Source organism: Cebidichthys violaceus, unplaced genomic scaffold, assembly GCF_023349555.1.
Source record: "Cebidichthys violaceus isolate CVI_PGR_0920_01 unplaced genomic scaffold, fCebVio1.0.p SCAF_36, whole genome shotgun sequence".
NCBI classification, from domain to species: Eukaryota; Metazoa; Chordata; class Actinopteri; order Perciformes; family Stichaeidae; genus Cebidichthys; species Cebidichthys violaceus.
In genome coordinates, this window is record NW_027176550.1 from 19,425 (window position 1) to 45,000 (window position 25,576).

Sequence of the window (25,576 nt, forward strand, 5' to 3'; positions counted from 1 at the left end):
AGACACACAAAACAACTACAAAGAGACACAAAACAACCACAAAGAGACACAAAACAACCACAAAGAGACACAAAACAACCACAAAGACACACAAAACAACTACAAAGAGATACAAAACAACCACAAAGAGATACAAAACAACTACAAAAGAGACACAAAACAACCACAAAGAGACACAAAACAATTACAAAGAGACACAAAACAACCACAAAGAGACACAAAACAATTACAAAGAGACACAAAACAACTACAAAGAGACACGAAACAACCACAAAGAGACATAAAACAACCACAAAGAGAGGCTAACAAACTATTACGTCAGTGTGTGTTGTTGCTTGTCAGAGAGGTTTTGGGGCCTTTTTGCGTGTCTGTGTTCAGGGCCCCATTGTCTCGCAGTCCTTCCACGCTGTGACTTTGTGCAGTAAAACTACAATTCCCATAACAGGAAGCACTATGCAAATGTTGCCTTCAAATACTATGAGTACATTTTAGTTTCATAAATCCAGCCGTTTACTTGTATAAATTAGAATCAATATCAGGTTTTTGGATCTTAGGCCGGCCTAATCATTGATGTGTTGATGTTTTATGATGGAGAATTATTATTATATTATTATTTTTTTAGCCATGCAAGAACAATGACTCTAGTTCAGTTGTGAGATTCACCTCTTTGGTCTGGACAGAAATATCTCATCAACTGTTTAACAGATTGCCATTAAAGTTTGTACAGATATTTGTGGTCCCAGGAGGATGAATCCTACTGACTTTGGTAATCGCCTGATGTTTCCTTTAGCAACACCTGCAGGTCAGTGTGTCCACGTAGCCTGACTTTTCATCTACAGCCATCATCTGATTAAAAATAAAAACATGAAAAGTATTCCCATCCGCCTCAGCTGTATTTTGTGTTAAGTTCTAATCAGCAAATGCTAGCATGCTTAAGATGGTTGATAACTTTCCCATTTTATTGGCAGTTTTTGAGAGAACTTTGTGATTTCCAATACTACCAACAGCACCTGAAGGCAGCAGAGCAGACCCCATGATGTGATAAACATGAAGAGGATTTGAAACGTACTGCTGTGTGCACATATGGCATAATTAGGGTAGAGAAATACTTCCTGGTTGTGGTCGCGTGCTGTGTCAACGGGCAGCGCAGCTTTGAGGCGTTCAACGACCGACATTCATTATCAGAAGCAGCTGAGAGATGTCGCTCCGATACCGCGACAAAGTTGTCATTGTGACCGGAGGATCCAGAGGGATTGGAAGAGGGATTGTCAAAGTGTTTGGTAATTATTGTTATTTATAGTGGGGATTATTGTGCGATCGGCGCAACAAGTGGCAAACTGAACATTTTTGATTTTTCTTTTTTCTTTTAGTGGAGAATGGAGCCAAAGTGCTGTTTTGTGCAATAGGTCAGTAAACTCAACATTTCAGTTTTTCCCGATCAAATTCTAATCAATGATATCGAGTGAAACTATTACAATAAACGGTGGAAGAAGAAGATCTTTATGTGAAAGAAGAAAGTCTGAAAATACTCATTCCAGAGTGTTATTATGAATAATGCATTCACAATACATTGTATTATTAATTTTGACTGCCTAATGTTATATCGCAGATTATTGCATCTTGAAGTATGTAGTAAAAGTAAAGTACAACTTCAAAAAATCGCACTTAAGTACAGGAGTTGTACTGAAAGACATTTGAAAGCTGAAACATAAATATCTATATGGCAATAATCACACAATGTGTCACAGGTGCGGGAGGCGAAGCTGTGGAGGCGGAGTTAAACAAAGCAGGGCCGGGCTCGTGCAAATACGTCACATGCGACGTCTCCAAAGAGGACGACGTCAAGGTAACGTGCAACTTCAGCATTACTGTGACACAGTTCCGAACACGATCACATGACAGTGTGTCCTGTTAGTCAGCTGACTTCACCTCCAAGGCCCAAAACAACCAGACGTCCATTTAAAAAAAAAAATGTTACGTTTTGAGATTTATTCACACCACAGTGTCAACGTTTGTGTTTTTGTCTTGTCGTCCTCATCTGTCACCATGAACAGCTTGTGTAACGTCCCATCTGTCTCCACCGCGTCTGTGTTTACTTGAGCTCCTTGTTTGCTCTGTGATTTTTGTTTGCAAATGGTTTCCTGTTCAAATGCAAACCGGTTGTGACCCCGTCTCTCTCTCCGCAGAGGTTGATCGCAGTCACAGTGGAACATTACGGACACGTGGACTGCCTGGTCAACAACGCCGGGTGGCGTGAGTCTCGCTCTTCTCTCCCCTCCTCCAGCAGATGCGATGACGACCACGCTGTGAGGATGCTTTCGTGCTTAATTTGTCTCTTTTTGCATTTTGTCCGTCTGCAGACCCCCCTCATAAACCCACCGATGACACCACGGCAGAGGAGTTCAGGGATCTGCTGAATCTGAACCTCATCAACTACTTCTTGACTTCTAAAGTAATGTCTCCGACTTGTGCGACGCCTTCTTAAAATGACTTAGAAATGAAATGAAAAGAGATTAGAAAGAGAATTTCTGCCGACTTCTAGGGAAGCAAAGCAGGGCTGTAAGGATTTGCTGAATCATGAAATTTGGTCGCAACCGAATGCTTTATTATTTTTAATGGTAATAATAAAAAAGACAGCAAACAAAGGAGGGAGTATTTAAAGATGTATCTTAATGTATGTGATCTGAAGTAATTATTTTTGTTATTTTAGGGTTTACAAATTCAGATTGTTTGTGTCCAATATTGAAAAAAAATGCTCAGATTCAATTGATCCTATTTAGATCTAAAACTGTAAATTGAGTCAAAATGACAGCTGATTAAATTGGATTTTTTTTTTTTTTTTTTTTAAATTCAGCAACCAAAAATTCAACAGAAAAATTCAAAACATGAACAAAGGAATTGAGGGATGGTAACTCAAAGCTCATAGAAATGAAATCAATCAAATATTTCAGCGGTTTGAATTCAATGTGTCCATCAAGTATTCAAGTAGTGACTGAATTCCACGTTTCAAGTCATCAGTTCCAAAAAAAAAACCTTTAATTATTACGACCTTTCCTTGCTTCCTGTGACCTCCCTCACACACCCAGAGACACCACATGAATGTACGTAGGATCTCTGAGGTGACATAGGAGGTCTCTCTCTCTCTCTCTCTCTCTCTCTCTCTCTCTCTCTCTCTCTCTCTCTCTCTCTCTCTCTCTCTCTCTCTCTCTCTCTCTCTCTCTCTCTCCAGTATGCGTTGCCGTACCTACGACAGCGTCACGGAAACATCATCAACGTGTCCAGCGTGGTGGCGACCATCGGTCAGAAATGCGCCGCGCCGTATGTCGCCACCAAGGTGAGACCACGCTCCAGGCAAACGCTTGTCATTGTTCCTTTTTTAAATCTCAGTTTAAAAAGAGACACTGGTCATTTGTCACGTGCTCTCTTCTTCTTTTTCTTTTTTTTTCTCTCCACAAGGGGGCGATCGTCTCCATGACAAAGGCGATGGCCGTGGATGAGAGCGTCTACAACGTGAGAGTGAACTGGTGAGAGTGTCTCAGACGGACTGTTGTTTTTCAAACTGTAAAAAGGTCTCAGCAGAATGTCGCAGGAAGTTAGGTTCCCTCTGAAAAAAAAAATAGAAAAAGATTTTTACATTTTGGATTATTACAGAAAAACCCCTCTGTGGTAAACAAACTTTTTAATACTTACACGTTCTGTTCTGCAAGATAGATTGCAGAACAGAATTGCATTCAGCGTGCAGAAGTAGAACTCTGACGTTGCTGATTCAGTTAGTTGATCCAGTGGTTCCCAACCTAAGGGTCGGGCCCTTTTAGAAGGGGTCACCAAATATGAATCTGAGGGGTCGTGAGAAGGTGATTTTCTCCTCTTTCCTATTTGTGAAATATTCATTGAAACGAAAGTATGTGAGAAGTTTAGAGGAAACATGTGACAAAGGTACCCAACTCGTCACGTGGCAATAATAAAGTCTCTTATGAGAGCAACGACCCCTCCGTCCTTTATCTGGGACTGTAAGGTGTCTGAACATATTGATCTGACAGCAGCCACTCCTCACCTAATGCTGCCGTGCGTTGCAGCATCTCTCCAGGTAACGTGCTGACGCCTCTGTGGGAGGAGCTAGCGGGGCAGACGCCAGACGCCGCGGCAACCATTAAAAAGGCAGAAACCTATCAGGCAAGTTGTCACGGTGGAACCGAGTGTTCCTGCTCTGGGCTAGAACGACGCGGGAGGGTTTGGGAACAAGAACGACAAGTGATTTAGTGAACATCTGGGATCAGCTCTTGTTAAACTTGAATCCTGTCTTCAGGTCCGTTAATTGTAGCTGCGAGTAAAGAACATGCAGCACAATAATATTAAAGAGAGGTTCCCCTCAGTTCTGTTCGGCCGCAGAGAAACCTTTCGGTTGAGCATGAAACACAAGACAAGGTTGGACAGCGAACGGGGGGAGGAGAATTGACACGTCGTTCTTCTCAAACAGCTGCTGGGTCGCTTCGGGACCGAGGCCGAGTGCGGACTGGCTGCCTTGTATCTGGCCGCCGACGCTACGTTCTGCACCGGGATCGACCTGCTGGTCAGCGGAGGAGCTGAACTCGACTACGGCGTCAAGAGTCGGATCACTTCCTGACCGACCTCGCTGAACGCGCAGTGAGGTCAACGGGTCCCGGGCCTCCTCGCTCTCTCTAGAACAGATTCTGAATCAGTTAACGGTGTCTTCGGTGATTATGCTTCAACTCTCTTGAGATCCTCCGCCACATGAACTGCAGTCTGCTACAACGGCCTCTTCTTAGAAATGTCTATTTTTACAAGCTCTAAGTTGAATAAAACTTTTATTTTAGAATCAATATTATTATTATTCCACTTTTAATATTGATAATACTTTCTTATCTTGTTCCCTTTTTTATTGTAAAGCCTTCTTATCATGTGTTCCTATATGTTTTGTCACATTTATTTTAAAGCACATTGACTCTATACGACGTCTATTAATTGTACAATATATATAAATAAATGGACTTGTCCTCTACTGGACTGACAACTGAAAGAGACAAACGCCTCTGAGCAGCAGTTATACAACCGTTGGTAAAAGACACTTAAGACGCTTAAAAATCAAAATGCGTTGCAGATTTCAACAGGAACTTCCTCTTTCAATGTCAAGTGTTTCACAATAATGCAGCCTGTACCTGGGGACACAACTATTTCACATGTTAATGACAGATATTGTGTTTTGAATTATAGTGTTAATACAGTAGAGGTCAACAACAGTTATCAATGTAACACCTTTTAAGGGTTTTTTTGTGTGTTTTAAGATGAAGCGTGTCGCTCCTTTGGTTGAGCAAACAGCCTGGCTGAGGGTTACATATCTTACATTGTTGGCACCTCGTCGCACCGTGTAACCAGACCTGCGCCACTCCTCCCCCCAGCCGACCAATCAGCGTCGACCTGCCTGTCCTCAAATAAACCGGTTTTATGAGCCCCGCTTGCTCTCCGCCAATCAGATGCGACGCTTTTGTCACGCCCTCGATGACGTCTTTTGAATGAAACCGGTTTATTAAAAATAATAAAAAATAATTAAATTGTTTGGCTTTTTTTTCTTCTTTTTCTGTCTTCTTTCTACTAACGTCTTTGTGAACGGTTAGAGGGGATGTTTAATTTTCAACCCAAATTTAAAAAAATCAATAAATAAATAAAAAAAAATCACAAGCCTGAAGCAGCTCGGTGAAGAGTTAACATAATTCACAGAGGAGTAGATTATTTGTGGGAGGTTTTCTGGCGTCGAGCCGAACCGAACGGCCCACAGCAGCGTCTCCTATTTCAAAGCGGAACTGAAGTTGACTTTGAACCGTTGTGTCTGTTTCCACACGAGCACACAATCGCGCTTTTATCATCGTTACGTAGCTGGAGATGGCAGCCCTCCGGACGGTGAGTTCACTGACCGACGCCTCCGTGCCGTTTATTACCTGTTTGCATTGACTGTCCGGGTAAATGGTTCACCTGAATTAGCGATAAGGACGCAGATAAGGGAACCCGCTAAGCTAATAGATCCTTTGCTTTGTGTCCGTCCCGCCTGCAGCCGAGTCAAAACAAAGCTGCAGAGAGAGAAAAAGGTCATCAAACCGAACTGCGTGCGAGAATGTGGGAACTTTAACTTGTTTCGTTTATCAGCAAAACACAACGCCTCGTTAAACAAAACCCAACGCTTTGTGTTAATCTTTAAGGGGCGATGACGAATTCGGCTGACGTCAAGTTAGCAAATTGGACTTAAATATCTGATGAAATTAAAGAAAACGTGACAAAATGTTAAACGTGACTTTGGTTTAAGGCTGCTTCCATCTCTTCAGATGCACAACTAACGTGTGTGTAACGTGTGTTATTACCTCGTGGTATCACTGTGAAATTCATATTTGTTAATTGAGTTTCCTGCGTCGCTGCTGTCTCCTAGTGTAATGTTTAGACTAGACACGCATGCGTACTAACATTTGCTATTTCTACTTGTGTTGAGACTGTGGCTCCAAATTATAAACTACAAATGTCATGCATCAGATGTACGTGCACGTCACAGCCGTGTGTGTGTGTGTGTGTGTGTGTGTGTATCTACACCAAGTTATGGTTGCAATAAAAACAGGACTTGCATCACCTACTAGCAGAATTAGAATTCTTGTAAAACAAGAACTGGCATGAACTCGCTTTTCTTGCTTCAGCTGTGCTGCACTGTTCAGCCGTTATTGTCGGTGGCTTCGTTTCTTTATTATTATGTCATAAGAACAGATATTATTATCTTATCCCCCCCCCCCCCCCCCCCCCCCCCCCCCCCACACACACACACACACACACACACACACACACACACACACGAGGATCCGTGCGAACCACTTTCTCACCTTGCATTCCCTCATTTTGTAGCCTGCGTTTGTTCCCCGTTCTAATTACAGCACTTCACACCGCCTGTTTCCTACGCGCGCACACACACACACACACACACACACACACACACACACACACACACACACACACACACACACGCGCACACACAATGTCATGACAAGGTGTCCCTTTGTATTCCCCAAGGCCGGATGAATAGCTGTCACCTGGGAAGACGATATATCTCTTCTTGTAAAAAGTTGACTCACAAAACCTTTAAACGTATGATCACCAGTGTTTTTATATATGTGTGTGTGTGTGTGTGTGTGTGTGTGTGTGTGTGTATATATATATATATATATATATATATATATATATATATATATATATATATATATATATATATTTATTTATTTATTTATTTATGTGTGTTTTGTTGTGTTTGACTTGCAGGCACTCCATGGACGACTTGCTCAGGCTCTCCCCTTGTCCTTCGGCTCGCTGCGGTTCGCCAGTTCCTTCAAGGTAAAGAGGAAAACGTTAACGTTCCTTCCCAGCAGGCGAGGCGTCCGGCTCGAGCTCGCGCTCCGGCGTGCCCTCCTACCTGTTCGGAGCGCACAGTGTTCCAGCTCCTTTACAGGAAGCAGGAAGTAGCATTTCTCAAAGGACGGAATTTTGTCTTTCTTATACTTGCCTAGAATTTAAAAATGTCTTTTTCCTCCTCTCTTGTCCTTTTTCCTCACTGTCTACCTGTTATATTCATTTAATTCAGCCTAATTGAATTAATTGTGTCTAATTGACGGGATAAGTCGGCCTCTGAACTGACTCTGTGTAACGCTCAACTAATTGTCCGTGTAAAGCACGCTCTGTCAATAACGCCGATTTTTAAAAACAATCGCTGTCGCTCGCTCGCTCTGCTCTTGTCCCGTCTGCTTCCTCTTCTGTCTCTGCGGCTCGCTTGTCCGCCTCAAGGCGTCGGACCTCGTCGTCGAACGCAACGCGGCATGCAAGTCGAAGCCCGACCCCTCCGCCTTGGTGTTCGGCAAACAGTTCACCGACCACATGTTGACCATCAACTGGTCGGCGAAGGGCGGCTGGGAGGCGCCTCGGATCAAACCGTTCCAGAACCTGTCGCTGCACCCGGCCAGCTCCGCCCTGCACTACTCCATAGAGGTGGGTGGAGCTGCTCCCGCGCTGTTTGCTCTCTGCGGGGTTCACCGCACTGCTGACTGTCAACCGTGTTCTTCTCTCCAGCTCTTTGAAGGCATGAAGGCGTTCCGTGGCGTGGACAACCGCATCCGCATGTTCAGACCCATGCTGAACATGGAGAGGATGCACCGCAGCTCTGAAAGAAGCAGCCTCCCCGTGAGTTCAGGGACCTCGTCCTCGGGAACGTCCACAGTGTCTTTTCTTTAAACCGCCGGCCCTGTTTTCACTGCGCTTCACCGTAGATCACCACAGGGTTCCATTGTCTCAAAAAGAGTTGCCCCAACTGGTCTGAATGTGCCTTGAGTTAACCAGCTGTGTGACGTAACCGCCGGGCAGAATGCCCAGTTTAAAACTTAATACCCTGAACAACAACCCCCCCCCCCTCCTCTGATAGAAGCATTCATAATGCATGAGGAGCTCAGGACACAATGGAAGCCCTGTGACATGATGGACCTCTGCCACATGCTCGCAATTCCAGTTTGTGCTACAAGGAAGAGAAAAAAAAAACCCGACAGTATTTCTATGTTTTCACAGTTAATGAATGATGTATTGTGAACACTAGTGAACACTAGTGAACTCGTCACCTTTTCTGAGGAGCAGCAGTCGACCTGATTGTGGTGTGCTTTAACAGATGTGACCTCATTATGGAGCTTTTCTCCCATCTTTACTCTTAGAGAATAAGAAGAGTATGACTTATTGATTTCAGATTTTCTAGTGTTGTCCCTTTTTTTTTTTTTTTTTTTTAAACCCGGTCCTCGTACTCGGAGAAGAAGAGTGTTTGTTTGACGGCCGAACGTCTTGTTGCCTTTGCAGCTGTACGATAAAGGTGAGCTGCTCAAGTGCATCAAGAAGCTGGTGGAGATCGACCAGGAGTGGGTCCCCTTCTCCCAGGACGCCAGCCTCTACATCAGACCCACCTTCATAGGAACCGAGGTGAGCCCCATTTGACACCTGGACACCTGTGCGGGGTCCCGTCTCGGCCGGAGACGCACACAGTCCTGATAACCCCGTCTCCTCTTCCTCCTCCTCCTCTTCCTCCTCCAGCCGTCGCTCGGCGTCTCTCCTCCAGGAGAAGCGATGATCTTCGTCATCGTCGGCCCGGTGGGACCGTACTTCGCCACGGGGTCCTTCAACCCCGTGTCCCTGCTGGCGGACCCGTCGTTCGTCAGGGCTTGGAAAGGAGGCGTCGGGGCCTATAAGATGGGAGGGTGAGTTTACAATCCGTCAGCAGTAATCACTGATTTTTAAGATATTTTTTGTTGCACTTTCGTGCCGAGCCACGCAAACTTTGCATGAAAATAAGTTGAGCTCGCGATTGATGTGCAGCCCTGGTATCGTGGTAAGTTGCTCTGTAATTACATATATATATATATATATATATATATATATATATTATATTATATTATATTATAATTACTAGAAGCACTCCACCCATAGACCTGCTAAGTCACATCGTAAATTCCGGTGGTTCAGAATCAGAATCGCCTCTTTGTCATCTGTAGTCGGAGCGGAACGCGTTGGGTCGACGCCCCCTTTTTCATTTGAATTGGAGAAGAATAAGAAAACACACTTATTCTGCACAACCTAAAGCATCATAGATGAGTACGTCGGTTCTCTTCTAATGTTCTACATGTGCTTCATAACACTGGCATGGCTGGCTGAAGCCTCCACACCTCAGCTGTGTGAAGAAGCCTGCCGCAGAGCTGGCCGGTGTCAAAAGGTCAAAGGTCAGACGGCAGACACGCCACCGCTTCACGGCGGGAGGCTCTCTCTCTCTCTCTCTCTCTCTCTCTCTCCTCCGGGTGGAGGCTATTGAAGGGCGGGGTAGGCGCTCCTGTAATCTCCACTCATTCCACACTAATCACAGGCCAGCTTCCTGTGGAGCTCAGCCGTGTTACATAACAGCAGCCGCTGGACTCGCTAACCCCACGAAAGCTGCTCTCACTTCAGCAGCAGTCGTGTGACAGCGGGGCAGATAGTGCAGCAACACGTTTAATGAGCATTTCACCTAAAAAGACATAGTACAGGGTGATGCAGTCGTGTCCATTTTTGTGTGGAGTTGGTCATTGATCAGTGCAGATTGAATGTTGTGAAAGAGGAAACGAACGACAGAATTCCACATCTAAGAATGACTCGTCACTTCAGTCTGAACTGTTCATTGTTCATTGTTCTTTGAAGACACGAGGACATAATGTCTCCAGACGGTTCTGCACGCTCATCACAAACGGCTCCGTTTTTAAAAAAAAAAAATTTTCACAAAATTTTACAATTTTTTTTTTTTTTTTTTTTTTTTAAATGTGAATTTTTTTTCCTTAACCTCTTGAGACGAACGCAATCAGCTGACATGTTTCCTCTCTGTGCTTCGCGACAGAGACGCTCATCGGTCGTCCTCCTCGGCTCAGTCGTTTTCTGCTTTGACCTCTCTGCAGTAACTACGGCGCTACGATAGCGGTGCAGAGCGAGGCGGTGAAGCGAGGCTGCCAGCAGGTCCTCTGGCTCTACGGGGAGCAGGAGCAGATCACCGAGGTCGGCACCATGAACCTCTTCATCTACTGGACCAATGAGAAAGGAGGTCGGTCTCTCGAAACGTTCCCGAGGTTTCTCTTTTGTTTTATGTAGCGCACTCGATGGGGATGTTTTAAAAAAAATAAAAATAAAATGTTTGTGTGCCTTTTCAGAGAAAGAGCTGTTCACTCCTCCTCTGGATGGCATCATTCTGCCGGGAGTCACCAGGCAGTCTCTGCTGGACTTGGCCAGAACCTGGGTAAGACCGCCAGAGAGGAGACCGCCTGGTGTCTCCAAAATCCTGGTGGATAGATGGGACTCGAGGCAATGGGAAAACCAAGTTCAGTCCAGTTGGGACACCCACAAGGGGTTGGAAGATAAATCTGAGGAGTCACAAAATGATCAATCACAAAATGTGTCCATTTTATCCTCTGATCTTCACACCAAAGATGAATGAAATGCTCTCAGCTCTCTAAACCAATTCACTCAGTGATGCAAACTCCTCATTTTTTTTTATTTTTTAAAAGGGTCATAACCTCTGCAGCAGCGTCATTGAACCTGCTTGTTCATTGCTTCCTCTGTCAGGGGGAGTTTAAGGTGACGGAGCGCACGATGGGCATGCAGGAGCTGCTGGGGGCTCTGGACGCCGGGAGGGTCCTGGAGGTGTTCGGAGCCGGGACGGCCTGCGTCGTGTGTCCCGTCGGCAGCCTCCTCTACGGAGGAAAGGTCAGGAGTTCACCCTCTGTCGTCAGTAATCGACATTATATGACGTTTAACAATTGAGTTTACTGCACAGTTAATCTGTACTCTGATTATTTAAGTGTGTAAACGTGTGGTCCAGAGGACTGAGACGTCTCTTTCCCTCTCAGACTTATCAGATCCCCACCATGCAGAACGGACCGGACCTGGCCAAGAGGTTCCACAAAGAGCTTACTGATATTCAGGTACGAGTCTTTGTAGGCGAACCTCTGCAGGTTGGCGCCCCCTGGTGGCAGCGAAATGGAACCGTTAGAAGAAAAAAAAAACATCCAGACGTGTCGGTCTTTACGTTTTTTTCAACTTCTTCAATAATTTAACACTTTTAATACTAAGGGGTGTGTGACAGGATGATGCTTTGTAGGTTAATGCCCCGCCCACATTCAAATGAACGGAGGACTGAAGCCTGAGCTGGTGTGAATGCAGCCTGACGGATACTTCTTTCTCTTTAGACTTCTTCATTTAAAGAGTAGTCTGAACTTCTTTTTTTTTTTAAATTCACAAAAGCAACAAAATAAAAACTGTATTTTGCATGTGTTCATTTTTTTTTTTGCTCTTGTTCCCTTTTGCTCCACTCAGTACGGACGCACAGCAAGCGAATGGGCACCGCTGGTTGTTTAACGGCCATATTGCACATGCCAGTTGTATCAACAGTTCGGCTCATGATTCCAGTTTGGAGACCGGCAGCCCACCCCCCCCCCCCCCCACACTCTAAATCCACTAATAAACTCCTGCTTCCCCGCCGACCGAGGACGCGGACGCTTCTCGGACATCTTCTCCACCTTTTTTTTTTTTTTTCTTTTTCTGTGCGGCCTCTCGTAGGACTACGCTCTGGTGGTTTTGAATGGAGCCGCTTGCTTTTTTGGGAAGCAGTTGACGACAACGACGTGCAACGTTTTGACCTGAAGGGACACGAGCAAATGCAGCCAGATGATTAAAACGATGAAGATGCGATGTCTCTCACACACACACACACACACACACACACACACACACACACACACACACACACACACACACACACACACACACACACACACACACACACACAAGTGCATCGAAATCTCTTAAGCTAATTGGGTCAATTTTGCAGAGAGAACACACTCCATTCATGTCTCTGATTAAGTCCCCTTGTGAGGACAGTGCTTATAGTTAACAGCACAAACGTTACATTCTGTCATTAACGACATTAAAAGGCACAAACTTGACATATTTGAAGAAATATTAAAATTAAAGTAGCTATATATATATACAATCCGTGTTTAGGACAGTATGCGCTGTTTCTCATCAAATGTAAGAAAAACTTAGATATAATATATTAACAACCTCTTTGTGTTTCCTCTAAAACCTTTAACTGTTACGTGTGAGTAGTGTTAGGACGATGCCGCGTTACTGTTGTGTACATAATGATCTGAGGGAGTGTTGCTGTTAGTTATCGGGGGGGGGGGGGGGGGGGGGGGGCACACGTCACGTCACTTTGACACCAGGAGTTTGCACTGACCTTGTTTCACGTCTCGGGGGGGGGTTTTCCCCCCTGAGCGTTATTTGAGATTACCGAGGTGTAACGATCGGACGACGCGCTGTAGAAGAGGAGGACTGTTACACGCCTGGAAGTTACTCCTGCACTAATTTGTGTGTAATCATTATGTAACAAGTAGTGCTTTTATTTTAGAGGGTTTTTTTTTTTTTTTAAGTTATACTTGTCCTCGCCTTGATGTGGATCTAGAATTGTCTTCCGAGGTGTTCGACTGTGTCACCAGTACTGTTTTCTAGGCTTCGCGTCCTTCCCTCTCTGGCTTTCCTCACTTTTTGAATGTATTTTTGTTTTGACACACAATGCTGTCCACCTCTCCCTCTCTTCTGTCTAAGTGCCTGACCTCGGTCTGTTAGCCTGTTGTTCTCCGGATCTTCTGCTGCCGTTCGATTCGGTTCCAGTGTGTGCACTAGGCGACGCAGCGGGGTTCTCTTGTCACCGTCAGTCGTTTTTAAATGTCTCGTTACTTTTACTCGGCTGTAATGTTTTTACAATAAACCTGATCTGAGTTCAGTATCTTTTGGTGATTCACTTTATTAAAGCTCAAGTGAGTGATGCTCTTCGATGGTTCAGCATTGTATAAATGGATGTTTTGCACGTGTGCTGGTCACTCCACTTCTTCTTCGGTGTTGAGGATTTTTTTTTTTTTTAATGTCCACATCATGAATTGAAGACCCATTAAAACATTTGACAGACGTGCTTCAGAGGAGAAAGCTCTGGTATAAGACTAGAATATAAGATTATCTGTTCATGTACATTGGTTCAACATTACATTCAAGGAACTCAGTTCAGCTGCCAGTGAATTATAAGGCAGGAAATGTTTTATTGTTACAGTCTCTGCATTCAATTATAACTATAATTGAGGCTATATGACTGTAATATAACTATAATTATAAGTATTTGTACTTTTACTGTAACACAGTATTTCTATAGTAGTATTAGTACTTTTACTGTAACACATTATTTCACAGTGTAGTATTAGTAATTTTACTGTAACACAGTATTTCACGGTATAGTATTAGTACTTTTATTTTAACACAGTATTTCTACAGTAGTATTAGTGCTTTCACTGTAACACAGTATTTCACGGTATAATATTAGTACTTTTACTGTAACACAGTATGTCTACAGTAGTATTAGTACTTTTATTTTAACAGTATTTCACAGTGTAGTATTAGTGCTTTCACTGTAACAGTATTCCACAGTGTAGTATTAGTGCTTTCACTGTAACAGTATTCCACAGTGTAGTATTAGTACTTTCACTGTAACAGTATTCCACAGTGTAGTATTAGTGCTTTCACTGTGACAGTATTTCAGTGTAGTATTAGTGCTTTCACTGTAACAGTATTCCACAGTGTAGTATTAGTGCTTTCACTGTGACAGTATTCCACAGTGTAGTATTAATGCTTTCACTGTGACAGTATTCCACAGTGTAGTATTAGTGCTTGAAACGTTACTAGTCTTAGTACTACTTCCGTCCAGCACGCGGCGGTAACGACTTTTATCAGAAAATACAGCGGCCGCCATTTTGCTCAGACCGGAAGGAGGAAGAGCAGAGAAAACATTAAACTCTTCAAGTAAAAAGCTCATAAATAATAAATAAACCGTTTCTGTGATGGAGGTCCCCGGACCGGACAGCGACTGGAGGAGCCCGCAGTTCAGACAGAAAGTCGTCGCTCAGATGTGAGATATTATTTTCCTGCGTTTTGTTTTTGGCTAAAAAAAAAAATCACTGTTAACTGTTTCTGATGAGTTAGCCTGATGAGCTAAGCTAGGCTAACGAGCGAAACTAACGTTAGCTCCACAGGAAAGCACGTCACGTCCAAACCGTCCTCTAAAAAACCGTTAAATTAAAAGAAACTCGTCAAAAAGGCGAACTTAACACACGTCTACAAACCCGGAGAACACACACGTCTAAATATTTGAGTCCACTTATTAATTCGGCGTAACCATAATTGACAAAGTAATTGTTATAACCGTTTTTTATTATTAGCATTTTAGCTGCTAACGTTAAGTTAGTTCATTCAGAGAGTTTAACTCTTTACTTTGTTACAGATGAGTTAATGTTTCTCATGACGTCAAACATACTACGTGATATTATTTTATATACATACGATGAACACGTTATATATTTTATAAATATATATATGTGTATGTTATATATATGTTATGAGTCCATAACTTGGTAACGTTTTTCTTTAAATTTGTTTTTCACACATTAAAAACAAAGAGTGTGTTAATATGTAATGTAGTATAAATATTAGTTTGGTACATAAATACAGTGTTTGTATTGTATTTCTTATTCACAATATTTTCCATATATTCAACGTAAAGATGTATTTTATAATAATGTTTTTTTGTAGTAAAATTGTATATATATACACACACATAGCATTAGAATTGCAACTTTATTTTCATTATCAATTAATCTGCTGTTTGTTTTCATGATTAATCGATTATTTGTTTGGGTTCTAAAATCTCAGATAGAAATATTTAAACTGATTGTTTTCACAAAGAGTCTTTTAAAAAAACACATTTTAGAAGCTAATGACTGAAATATCTGATTAGCAAACAACACTGAAGATAATAATATCCAGTAAAATAACAGTAGAACAAAGAAAGATGCATGGATGAAAGCACAGTTCCTGTTACTGTGTTATGAATCATAAGGATTTAAAAACGTTATGGATTTGAGTCTTTGCTGAAGTGTTGATCGTGTGTTCTCTCCAGCGAAGAGGCGATGAGGAAGGCAGGAACCGCACACACCAAGTCCAGCAACGACATGGAGAACCACGTTTATGTCAAAGCCAAATCCAGAGTGAGTATCAGAACAGGTACGGAGACAAAGATCCCGTTCACCGTCGTCTTAACGTGTCGTTAACGGATCTCGTTGTCCTCAGGAGGAATATCTTTCTCTGGTGGCGAGGCTGATCATTCACTTCAGAGACATCCGTAAGTATCGGACCTCAACGTGTGTTTTTACTTTAGCCCTCTAAACCACAAACCGCTCACGTTTTTACTCTCCGTGGTCTTGATTTTCAAAATAAAAGTCCTACTCCTCTATGGAAACAGAGCCATGATGACTAGAAGTAGAACATGTCTTTAGAGCAGAACAACAGTTATGATGACATCAATCTTTAAAAAAGAAGGAAACACAAGTTTAATTTCTTTGATCATTGATTTTACAAACAGTGGAAAAAAATATAATCTTTATATTCAACATGTTTAAAGTGTCTACAAGTGTTACCAATGTTGGAATACAAATGGAGTCTCTACATGTTTTATATATTAAACTATTGACATGTTTCAGCCTCTCCCCTCCTCTCCTTTCCCCTCCTCTCCTCTCCTCTCCCCTCCTCTCCTCTGTCCTCTCCCCTCCTCTGCTCTCCTCTCCTCTCCTCTCCTCTCCTCTCCTCTCCTCTCCTCTCCTCTCTGTGTTCACTTCCTGAAGTTCAGTCAAAGTTTCTCTGATTTCTGGTCACATGACTGTTGGTCTCAGATGAATCAATCATGACTTCATAGTTTCACTCAGGAGTTCATAATTTAATGTTTTTAACACAATCTGGTTAAAGTGAACTCTTTATTAGAGGAGAGATTTATAATGACAACATGTAGAATTAAATGTTTCTGATGAAATATCACAACTTTAAGCTGATTTTTCTGATGGAAGCTTTTGCAACACATGATGTGTTCAAGGACCATCGGAAAGATGAAAATGTGACAATAATGAGTTATTCCAGCTCGTGGGTGATAAGCGGTGTAGTGTTGGGGTTCAGAGGGTTAACGCACTAATAAAGAGTTATTGATGTCACAAAGGAATCGGACTGCGGCTCTAACTCATTACTTGTTTCTCATCGACAGACAAGAAGACACTCGGAGGTCCAGGTGAGTGGACTTAGTTCCTGTCTGGGTCCGGGTCTCTTCCTCTTGTGGTTTTTCTCTGCTGGGTTCTGTCCTCTGCTGGTTCTGTCGCTACCAGACTCACGGTGTTCATGGTTTCTGCCGTGCATGTCGGAGCTGCGTAACATGATCTGTTGTCTACCTTTCTGTTAGATCCCATGAATGCCCTGACTAACCTGACGGGGGTCGGAGGGGGCCCCGGCGTCATTGGCATGGGGCCCCGGCCCACCGGTGCTCCAGTGGGTGGCATGGGGGCCATGGGGCAGATGCAGATAGGGCAGCATGCCATGGCAGGGGTGGCTGGAAACCCACAAGCCAGTGAGTGTGTTTCCTTCTTGTGGTGGTCGGCCGGAAGCCTCTAAACTGTTCTTACCTTTTGGGTCTCCGCTTTGGCACGTTGTGTTTGAGACTCCAGACCTCTCCTCTACACTGGTTCCTAGCCGTGGACCCTGGTCTTGTCCTTCATCTCCCTCTCGCTCCCTCTGCAGTAGGGGGTCCGGGACAGATGCCGATGCAGCAGCTGGTGCAGGCGCAGCAACAGCAGCAGCAGTCCATCCAGTTCCAGCAGTTCCAACAGGCCCAGCAGCAGAACGCCATGCAGCAGCAGCAGCAGCAGCAGCAGCAGCAGCAGCAGCAGAACGCCATCCAGCAGCAGTTCCAGGTGCAGCAGCAGCAGCTGAGGGTGCAGCAGATGCAGCAGCAGCAGCAGCAGCAGCAGCAGCAACAACAACAACAGCAACAACAACAGCAGCACCACCAGAACCAGCAACTTCAGCAGCAGCACCAGAACCAGCAGCAGCAGCAGCAGCAGCAGGCCCAGAACCAGCAGCAGCAGAACCAGGTATGAAGCATCACACAGTGACACCTCAATGGGTGCTGAACATCTTCACATTATCTTCACATTGTCTTAGCTTCACTGGTTGGTACTAGTTTTATATCACCTGACACTTCACACACTGTGTGCAGATGCACCAGACCAGGATTCAGCAGCAGCAGATGGTCCAGCTGCAACTCCAGCAGCAGCACGCTCAGGCTCAGGCTCAGGCTCAAGCCCAGGCTCAAGCCCAAGCCCAGGCTCAAGCACAGGCTCAAGCACAGGCTCAAGCCCAAGCCCAAGCTCAGGCTCAAGCTCAAGCCCAAGCTCAGGCCCAGGCCCAAGCTCAGGCCCAGGCACAATCCATCCAACACATGGTTCAGCAGCAGCAGGTCCAGGCCCAGGCTCAGCCTCAGCCGGGTCAGATGCCTCCACACCCTCAGCAGCAGCAGCAGCCCGGCATGGTGCCTCCGTCTCTTGCCGGACAGATGACGTCCGCTCAGCACGCCCCCATCAACTCGCTCAGTCAGCAGCAGCACCAGCTCAAGATCCAGGCCTTCCAGGTGAGACAGAGTCAGAACGACTATTATTCTTATTCCCATTCTTATATATGCTGCTTATCATAATCATTCATCCTTTACTCACTGCAGCTGATAAACCAGGGTTCCAGTAGTCTTGCTTAAACCCCAAACCCTCCCTCTGCTTGCATGCTTTGCCTTGTGTTTGCGTGTGAAAGCAGGCCCGTGCAGCCTTGCAGCAGCAGGCCCAGCAAGCCGCAGCTCAGGCGCAGCACAACGCAGCCGCTGCAGCAGCAGCCGCCGCCGCCGCCGCCGGACCTGGACAGGTGAGCCTGCAGTCGAGTCTTTATGTGTCACAAGGACCCAATGAGGGGTTTAAAACTCAACGAGATCCTAAAGTTCTAGAGCTTAGACATCCCTCTCTGTTTTCCCTCATTGGTATCACCACGTGGATCATGTTCAAAGCCTCCATTGTGGAAGCGACCGCTAGGAGCTGTGGTAAGAAGGTCACCGGTGCCCGTCTAAAGCAACTTATGAACCTGCTGATGGACACCAGCGGTGAAGGAGGTCGTCAAGCTGAAGAAGGAGGCCTTTTTGGGCTTGGCTGGCTCAGGGGTCTTTTAGAAAATGCAGACGGGTACCAACCAGTTGGCCACAAGGGCTGCAGCTGTGGGAAGCAAAAACCCAGGTGTGTGAGGAGTTTGGGGAGAGTGTGGAGAAGGACTTTCAGTTGGCCTCAGTGAAGTTCTGACGAACCGTTGGACCAACCCAGAAAGGCAAAGCAGGACTCGGCTCAGGCTGTTGAGTGGTGGAAAGAACACTTCGAGGGTTGTTTGAGGTATTCAAAATGCTCCTCAGAGGCGAATGAGACTAGCCATGAGATGCTGATCGCTCTGGACATTGTTGGGTTGTCTTGGCTCGTCAGTGTCGCGTGGAGGTCGAGGGACAGTGCCTGCAGAGAGGACGACCGGGGTGGTGGTTCACATTTAGGTATCACACGTTTACAAAGTTTAATCCAGGGTGCTGAAAGGAGGCTCCAACTGATTGTCAAACTAGAGAAAGACAAATATGTGTGTGTCTGTCTGCTCACATTGTCCTGTTGTGTGTCCTCTGAAGCTGGTCCGTCCTGGGATGCAGATTCCGCCCCGGATGCCTCGAGCCCTGAACCCCTCCATCCCTCCTCAAAACGCTGCTGCCGTGGCAGCCGCCGCCGCCGCCGCAGCCGCCGCTGCCGCCGCCGCAGCGGGAGGACAGTCACTAACACAACAGGTATTTGTCCCCAGTATGAGTGTTTGGGTCGAGTCAACGGTTGGGTCGTCTTAGCGCTCATCTTAACGGTCTTGCCCAATTCGCTTTCCTCCACAGGCACAGCAGCATCAAATGATGTCATCGCCCTCACCTGGGCAGGTGCAAACGCCGCTGTCGATGCCTCCCCCTCCTCAGCCGTCACCTCAGCCCCCCACCTCACAGCCCAACTCGGCCAGGTACAACGGGGCGTCCGCGGGGGCTCTCAATGAGACCTCCTGTCCTGATTTAAAATGGAGGTTCTGCCTGTTGTTTTACCCGTTGCCATGGTGATGCACCACGCTGGTTTCTAAAATGCTTCCCGTCTCCAGCTCTGGTCCCACTCCGTCTCCGGGAGGTTTCCAGCCCAGCCCGTCCCCTCAGCCCTCGCATAGCCCCGCCAACGCCCGGACCCCCCTCAACTATGGAGTCCCCTCACCTGGACCGCTCAACACTCCAGGTACACAAACACTCTTCAGGTTAACAACAGAGCTCAGCTGAGAGCAGATCTTTAGATCGTCGATCCCTCTGAATACTAGCGACGAGATCGACTGGAGCCGAACAGAGAGCCAGAAAGAATCATCATCAGCTTTTAGTTTATGTTTTACTTCTGTTTTAAAAAAACGTTTTAATGAATCGTCACTCTGAATTTAATCTTTAGGGAGAGATTTGATGGAATCTGTTCTATTGATTTACAAAATCTGTTCTAATGACGGACTCCTGACAAATGTTGGTAGTGACACATGTCTCCAATGTCTCCCTCCTCTCCCTTCCTGTCCCTTCCGGTCTCTCTTGTCTCCCTCCTGTCCTCACTTGTCTTCTTCCTGTCCCCTCCTGTCCTCCCTTGTCTCCTTCCTGTCCCCTCCTGTCCTCCCTTGTCTCCTTCCTGTCCCCTCCTGTCCTCCCTTGTCGCCTTCCTGCCCTCTCCTGTCTCCTTCCTGCCCTCTCCTGTCTCCTTCCTGTCCTCTCCTGTCCTCACTTGTCTCCTTCCTGTCCCCTCCTGTCCTACAGGTAACCCCGGCTCAGTGATGAGTCCAGCTGGACCCACGTCTCTGGAGGACCAGCAGTACATGGAGAAACTCAAGCAGCTCTCTAAATACATCGAACCTCTGCGCAGGATGATCAATAAGATCGACAAGAACGAAGGTCAGAACCCTAACCCATCATCCATTAACCCATCATCCATTAACCCATCATCCATTAATCCATCATCCATTAACCCATCATCTATTAACCCATCATCCATTAATCCATCATCCATTAATCCATCATCCATTAACCCATCATCCATTAACCCATCATCCATTAACCCATCATCCATTAACCCATCATCCATTAATCCATCATCCATTAACCCATCATCCATTAATCCATCATCCATTAACCCATCATCCATTAATCCATCATCTATTAACCCATCATCTATTAACCCATCATCCATTAACCCATCATCTATTAACCCATCATCTATTAACCCATCATCTATTAACCCATCATCCATTAACCCATCATCTATTAACCCATCATCCATTAACCCATCATCCATTAATCCATCATCCATTAACCCATCATCTATTAACCCATCATCCATTAATCCATTAACCCATCATCCATTAACCCATCATCTATTAACCCATCATCTATTAACCCATCATCTATTAACCCATCATCCATTAACCCATCATCCATTAACCCATCATCCATTAACCCATCATCCATTAACCCATCATCCATTAACCCATCATCCATTAATCAATTAATCCATCATCCATTAACCCATCATCTATTAACCCATCATCCATTAACCCATCATCTATTAATCCATCATCCATTAACCCATCATCCATTAACCCATCATCCATTAATCCATTAACCCATCATCCATTAACCCATCATCCATTAATCAATTAATCCATTAACCCATCATCCATTAACCCATCATCCATTAATCCATCATCCATTAATCCATCATCCATTAATCCATTAATCCATCATCCATTAATCCATTAACCCATCATCCATTAACCCATCATCCATTAATCCATTAACCCATCATCCATTAATTGATTAATCACTTGAGTCATTTGACCAATCAGAACATGTATTTGAGGAACGTTGGAGACATTGATTGATCTATTGAGATCCTCCTCTCATGACTTCATGAACACTTTATTAATATGTAGTTGTTTGTGTTGACAGACAGGAAGAAGGACCTGAGTAAGATGAAGAGTCTGTTGAACATCTTGACGGATCCAAACACCAGGTACACGTCCTCGTCAAGAACTCCATTAGAGGACGTCACTCTGTCCTGTGTGTCCTCTCACCTGTGTGTCCTCTGTCCTGCAGGTGTCCCCTGAAGACGCTACAGAAGTGTGAGATAGCTCTGGAGAAGCTGAAGAACGACATGGCCGTGGTGAGAACCTCTCTCACACTAACGGGGTCCACCAAAGTTTAGATTTGAAGTTCAGCTGAAGAAAATCTGGTCTGGATTGATGTAATCACAGGTTGCTATGGTGATGGTCAGGTTGTAATGGTGCCCCCCCCCCCCCCCCCCCCCCCATGTGGTTTCCAGCCCACCCCCCCTCCCCCCCAGGTGTCCTCTAAGCAGCAGTACCTGTGTCAGCCGCTGCTGGACGCCGTCATGGCCAACATCCGGTCCCCGGTCTTCAACCACTCCCTGTACCGGACCTTCGCCCCCGCCATGACCGCCATCCACGGACCCCCCATCACGTAGGTTCAAAACCACCAGAGACCAAAGTGTCTCTTTAATGTCTTATTTGTTTTTATTTAGTGGACTTAGCCTTTAAATGGAGACCTGATGCTATTAATTATTATGGACCAGAATTTAAACTCATATGAGGCGAACTCTAAGGACCCAGAGAGGACCAGGTCTAAGGACTAGGTCTTTAGATGATCCGGTTTTATTTAGCTTTTGATCCAAAAAGATTGTGTTCTGTGTCCTCAGAGATTAAAGCTCATGAAACGGGAAGCAGCAGGTGTGAAGTGATCTGTTGTGGTTCTGGTTCTCAGGGGGCCCAACGTCTCCGGGAGGAAGAGGAAGCACGAGGAAGACGAGCGGCAGACCATCCCCAACATCCTGCAGGGAGAGGTGGCCCGGCTCGACGTCAAGTTCCTCGTGAACCTGGACCCGTCATTCTGCAGCAACAACGGCACCGTGCACCTGGTCTGCAAACTCGGTACAGACCAGAACCAGCACACAGTAGAACTAGTAGACCTTCAGAACCAGAACTCATGATAGATCACTAAAACAGTTTGACTCTGATACCATCAAGATGTTCTGACCCGGTTCTGTGTTTGTTCTCAGATGATAAGAACCTCCCCAGTGTTCCTCCTCTACAGCTGAGTGTTCCTGCTGATTATCCAGACCAGAGTCCATACTGGGCCGACGACGGGGACCAGTACGGTGAGACCAGCTCCATCAAACACTTGAGATTAAGATCCAGAAACCAGAACCATGTGGTGAACTTCTTTATAGTGTTAGGAGTGTTTTATCAAACGGGTTTCACTGGCAGGAAGTCTGTTACTAATGAATGTTTATTGATCACATGACCCGTCAATGATCACATGACCCGTCAATGATCACATGACCCGTCTGCTCCTCCAGGTGCGAACGGCTTCCTGCAGACGGTCCACAGAAACATGACGTCCAAACTGCTGCAGCTTCCTGACAAACACTCGGTGACGGAGCTGCTCAACACCTGGGCCCAGAGCGTCCGCCAGGCCTGCCTGTCAGCCGCCTGAAGCCCCGCCCACCACCGGACTCCGCCCGTCAACACCACCCATCAGTGACTCTACCCGTCAGCACCACCCGTCAGTGACTCTACCCGTCAACACCACCCGTCAGTGACTCTACCCGTCAACACCACCCGTCACAGTGACTCTACCCGTCAACACCTCCCGTCACAGTGACTCTACCCGTCAACACCTCCCATCACAGTAACTCTACCCGTCAACACCTCCCGTCACAGTGACTCTACCCGTCAACACCTCCCATCACAGTAACTCTACCCGTCAACACCACCCATCAGTGACTCTACCCGTCAACACCACCCGTCACAGTGACTCTACCCGTCAACACCTCCCGTCACAGTGACTCTACCCGTCAACACCTCCCGTCACAGTAACTCTACCCGTCAACACCACCCATCACAGTGACTCTACCCGTCAACACCACCCATCAGTGACTCTACCCGTCAACACCACCCGTCAGACTCTACCCATCAACACCACCCGTCAACTTGTTGAACCTGGTCATAAATGACGAGCAGCTGTTGTTCCCCACACTCATCTTAGTCCCTGAAGGCCCCATCAGGTGAGGATGTTTTCAGGCGGACATTACTCCTGATGCATTCTGGGTAAAGTCAGGAGATTTTATCAGCTTGTATATAAACTGAAAAGCTTCCAAACAGGAAACTGAAAAAGGGAAAAAGCCCGACTGTCGTCTGTCCCGATATATATTCTGCTCCTGAATGCAACACACGGCTTGTTTTAGTTGGAATGACTTTTTGTTTGAGACGTTCGTTCAGTTTTGTACCACAGAGGAGCGCTGCTGTAAAGAACTCAAAGTGAAGATATAAATGTATTTTTTTGCTATCATAATAAATAAAAAAAACTTTTCAGTTCAACTTTTTAAAAATCCAGAAATCTGTTTCAGTCACTGAAAAACGAAACGTTCATTTTGTTATAAATAACACAGTTTGTATAAAAACACACTTTATTATAGTTCAGAATAAATGATACAAAAGGTTTTTTTTCAAACTGTCAGACACACAAACGTTCATGTGACCCGTCAGAAGCTGAGAGAGAAGGTTCTGTACGACAGGTTAGTGAACACGTCGATGTGATCGCTGCTGCCTCCGACCGTCAGCACCTGAACAGGAAGTACATCATCATCGTCATCATCATTATATTATAAGGACTCTGGATGGTGCTGGCGGTGCGTTCAGGGACTCACTCTGTGCTCGGTGCTGTTGGTGTTGAGCTGCAGCGTGTTGAGGCTCTGAGGCGTACACGGGATCTGAGCTTTGACTTCTCCACCCAGCAGACAGTGAGAGACGGCCGGGCCTTCGCCCACAGCCAGGATCTGAGGAAGAGGAGGAGGTTAGTATGAACACTGGGTCAGACAGGCAGACAGACAGACAGGTGTCTCACCATGTCCTGGTAGAAGGTGGTCTGTCTCTGGCAGCCGGTCAGAGGGAACACGGAGGTCGGAGACAGAGAGCGGAGATGCCACAAGGACAGAGACGGACCTCCTCCACACAGCTGGAAACAGGAAGTGGTCATGGATCAGTAACGATCAGCTGATCTCTCTCTGTGTGTGTGTGTGTGTGTGTGTGTGTGTGTGTGTGTGTGTGTGTGTGTGTGTGTGTGTGTGTGTGTGTGTGTGTGTGTGTGTGTGTGTGTGTGTGTGTGTGTGTCTCACCATCCAGTCAGAGTCGGTGGTCAGACAGTTGATCCATTTACCGTACTGAGGACGAGCACAACTCTGAAACACGTTTAGAGAACGACACGTTTACACTCACTCACCTGGACTGTTACCTGAAGCTTCATGGGGGGAGGGGGGGGGGAGGAAGAGGAGAGGGAGGAGGAAAGGATCAGGGGGAAATGAGGAGGCAAGGAAGGAAAGAGATAGATGGAGGAAGGAGAAAAAGGAAGTGAAAGGAATAAAAGGGAGAAGTAGATATGAAGAACAAAACCATGATGAAGATGAAGGTAAGAAGGATGAAGATGAATCACATAAAGACGTCACCTCGTACTTGTGGACCTCGATGCAGTGAACACACTGACCGGTCCTGCTGTCTGGACCACAAAACATCTGGATTAATAATAATAATAAAACTACATTAACGATGATAATAAACTACAGCCTGAGACCAACATGGCCGCCTCACCCCACACCCTCACGGCTCCGTCCTCCCCCCCCGACAGGATCTCAGCCTCCCGGTCTCTGACGCTCACACAGTGGACGTAGTCGGAGTGACCCTGCAGGACGGACTGTGGAGACAGAGACACAGGTTCAGGTCTAGGTCCAGGTCCAGGACTCCCGATGGACCTCCAGGTGAACCCGACTCACCTTGAAGACTCCGTGCTCCAGGTCCAGGACGTGGACGTTGTTGTCTCCTCCGCCGAAGACCAGACTGTTGTCCTGAGAGAGGAAGAGTCAGCGGTCTTCATCGTACA

The 25,576-nt window shown here is 45.8% G+C and overlaps 4 protein-coding genes across 6 annotated transcripts in view; 3 read left to right on the forward strand and 1 right to left on the reverse strand.

Moving 5' to 3' along the window:
• The first annotated feature begins 1,053 nt into the window (after positions 1–1,053).
• Positions 1,054–4,968, forward strand: hsd17b14 (hydroxysteroid (17-beta) dehydrogenase 14). Its single transcript, XM_068725787.1, has 9 exons — positions 1,054–1,280; positions 1,371–1,406; positions 1,749–1,846; positions 2,187–2,253; positions 2,361–2,452; positions 3,230–3,334; positions 3,457–3,524; positions 4,077–4,173; positions 4,478–4,968. Exons 1-9 carry the CDS (start codon positions 1,199–1,201, stop codon positions 4,622–4,624), a joined length of 792 nt encoding a protein of 263 aa, XP_068581888.1. The 5' UTR covers positions 1,054–1,198; the 3' UTR covers positions 4,625–4,968.
• Positions 4,969–5,804: 836 nt separating this feature from the next.
• Positions 5,805–13,375, forward strand: bcat2 (branched chain amino-acid transaminase 2, mitochondrial). Its single transcript, XM_068725786.1, has 11 exons — positions 5,805–5,916; positions 7,309–7,380; positions 7,828–8,028; positions 8,110–8,220; positions 8,878–8,997; positions 9,109–9,272; positions 10,494–10,636; positions 10,743–10,828; positions 11,155–11,295; positions 11,439–11,513; positions 11,905–13,375. The coding sequence occupies exons 1-11, from the start codon at positions 5,899–5,901 to the stop codon at positions 11,944–11,946; spliced, it is 1,173 nt and encodes a 390-aa protein (XP_068581887.1). The 5' UTR covers positions 5,805–5,898; the 3' UTR covers positions 11,947–13,375.
• Positions 13,376–14,407: 1,032 nt separating this feature from the next.
• med15 (mediator complex subunit 15) lies at positions 14,408–24,026 on the forward strand. Of its 3 annotated transcripts, none has more exons than XM_068725759.1 (18): positions 14,408–14,542; positions 15,590–15,677; positions 15,760–15,811; positions 16,721–16,744; positions 16,913–17,077; positions 17,248–17,600; positions 17,726–18,136; positions 18,310–18,417; positions 19,208–19,360; positions 19,457–19,575; positions 19,708–19,835; positions 20,387–20,521; positions 21,575–21,638; positions 21,722–21,788; positions 21,948–22,105; positions 22,406–22,572; positions 22,701–22,799; positions 23,001–24,026. In XM_068725759.1, exons 1-18 carry the CDS (start codon positions 14,475–14,477, stop codon positions 23,135–23,137), a joined length of 2,496 nt encoding a protein of 831 aa, XP_068581860.1. In that variant the 5' UTR covers positions 14,408–14,474; the 3' UTR covers positions 23,138–24,026. The 3 variants fall into 3 exon arrangements, with proteins under 3 accessions (XP_068581860.1, XP_068581862.1, XP_068581863.1); XM_068725761.1 differs by having other exon boundaries at positions 18,313–18,417; XM_068725762.1 differs by lacking the exon at positions 18,310–18,417.
• Positions 24,027–24,092: 66 nt separating this feature from the next.
• The window catches only part of thoc6 (THO complex 6), a 3,071-nt gene continuing 1,587 nt past the window's right edge, over positions 24,093–25,576 (reverse strand). Inside the window, exons 7-13 of the mRNA XM_068725690.1 lie at positions 25,470–25,541; positions 25,288–25,390; positions 25,146–25,195; positions 24,819–24,881; positions 24,548–24,658; positions 24,351–24,479; positions 24,093–24,266 (exon numbers count right to left, since the gene is read on the reverse strand). Of these exons, the coding sequence (XP_068581791.1) occupies positions 24,186–24,266; positions 24,351–24,479; positions 24,548–24,658; positions 24,819–24,881; positions 25,146–25,195; positions 25,288–25,390; positions 25,470–25,541 (609 nt within the window). The 3' untranslated portion in view covers positions 24,093–24,185. The remainder of the gene's footprint in view (positions 24,267–24,350; positions 24,480–24,547; positions 24,659–24,818; positions 24,882–25,145; positions 25,196–25,287; positions 25,391–25,469; positions 25,542–25,576) is intronic.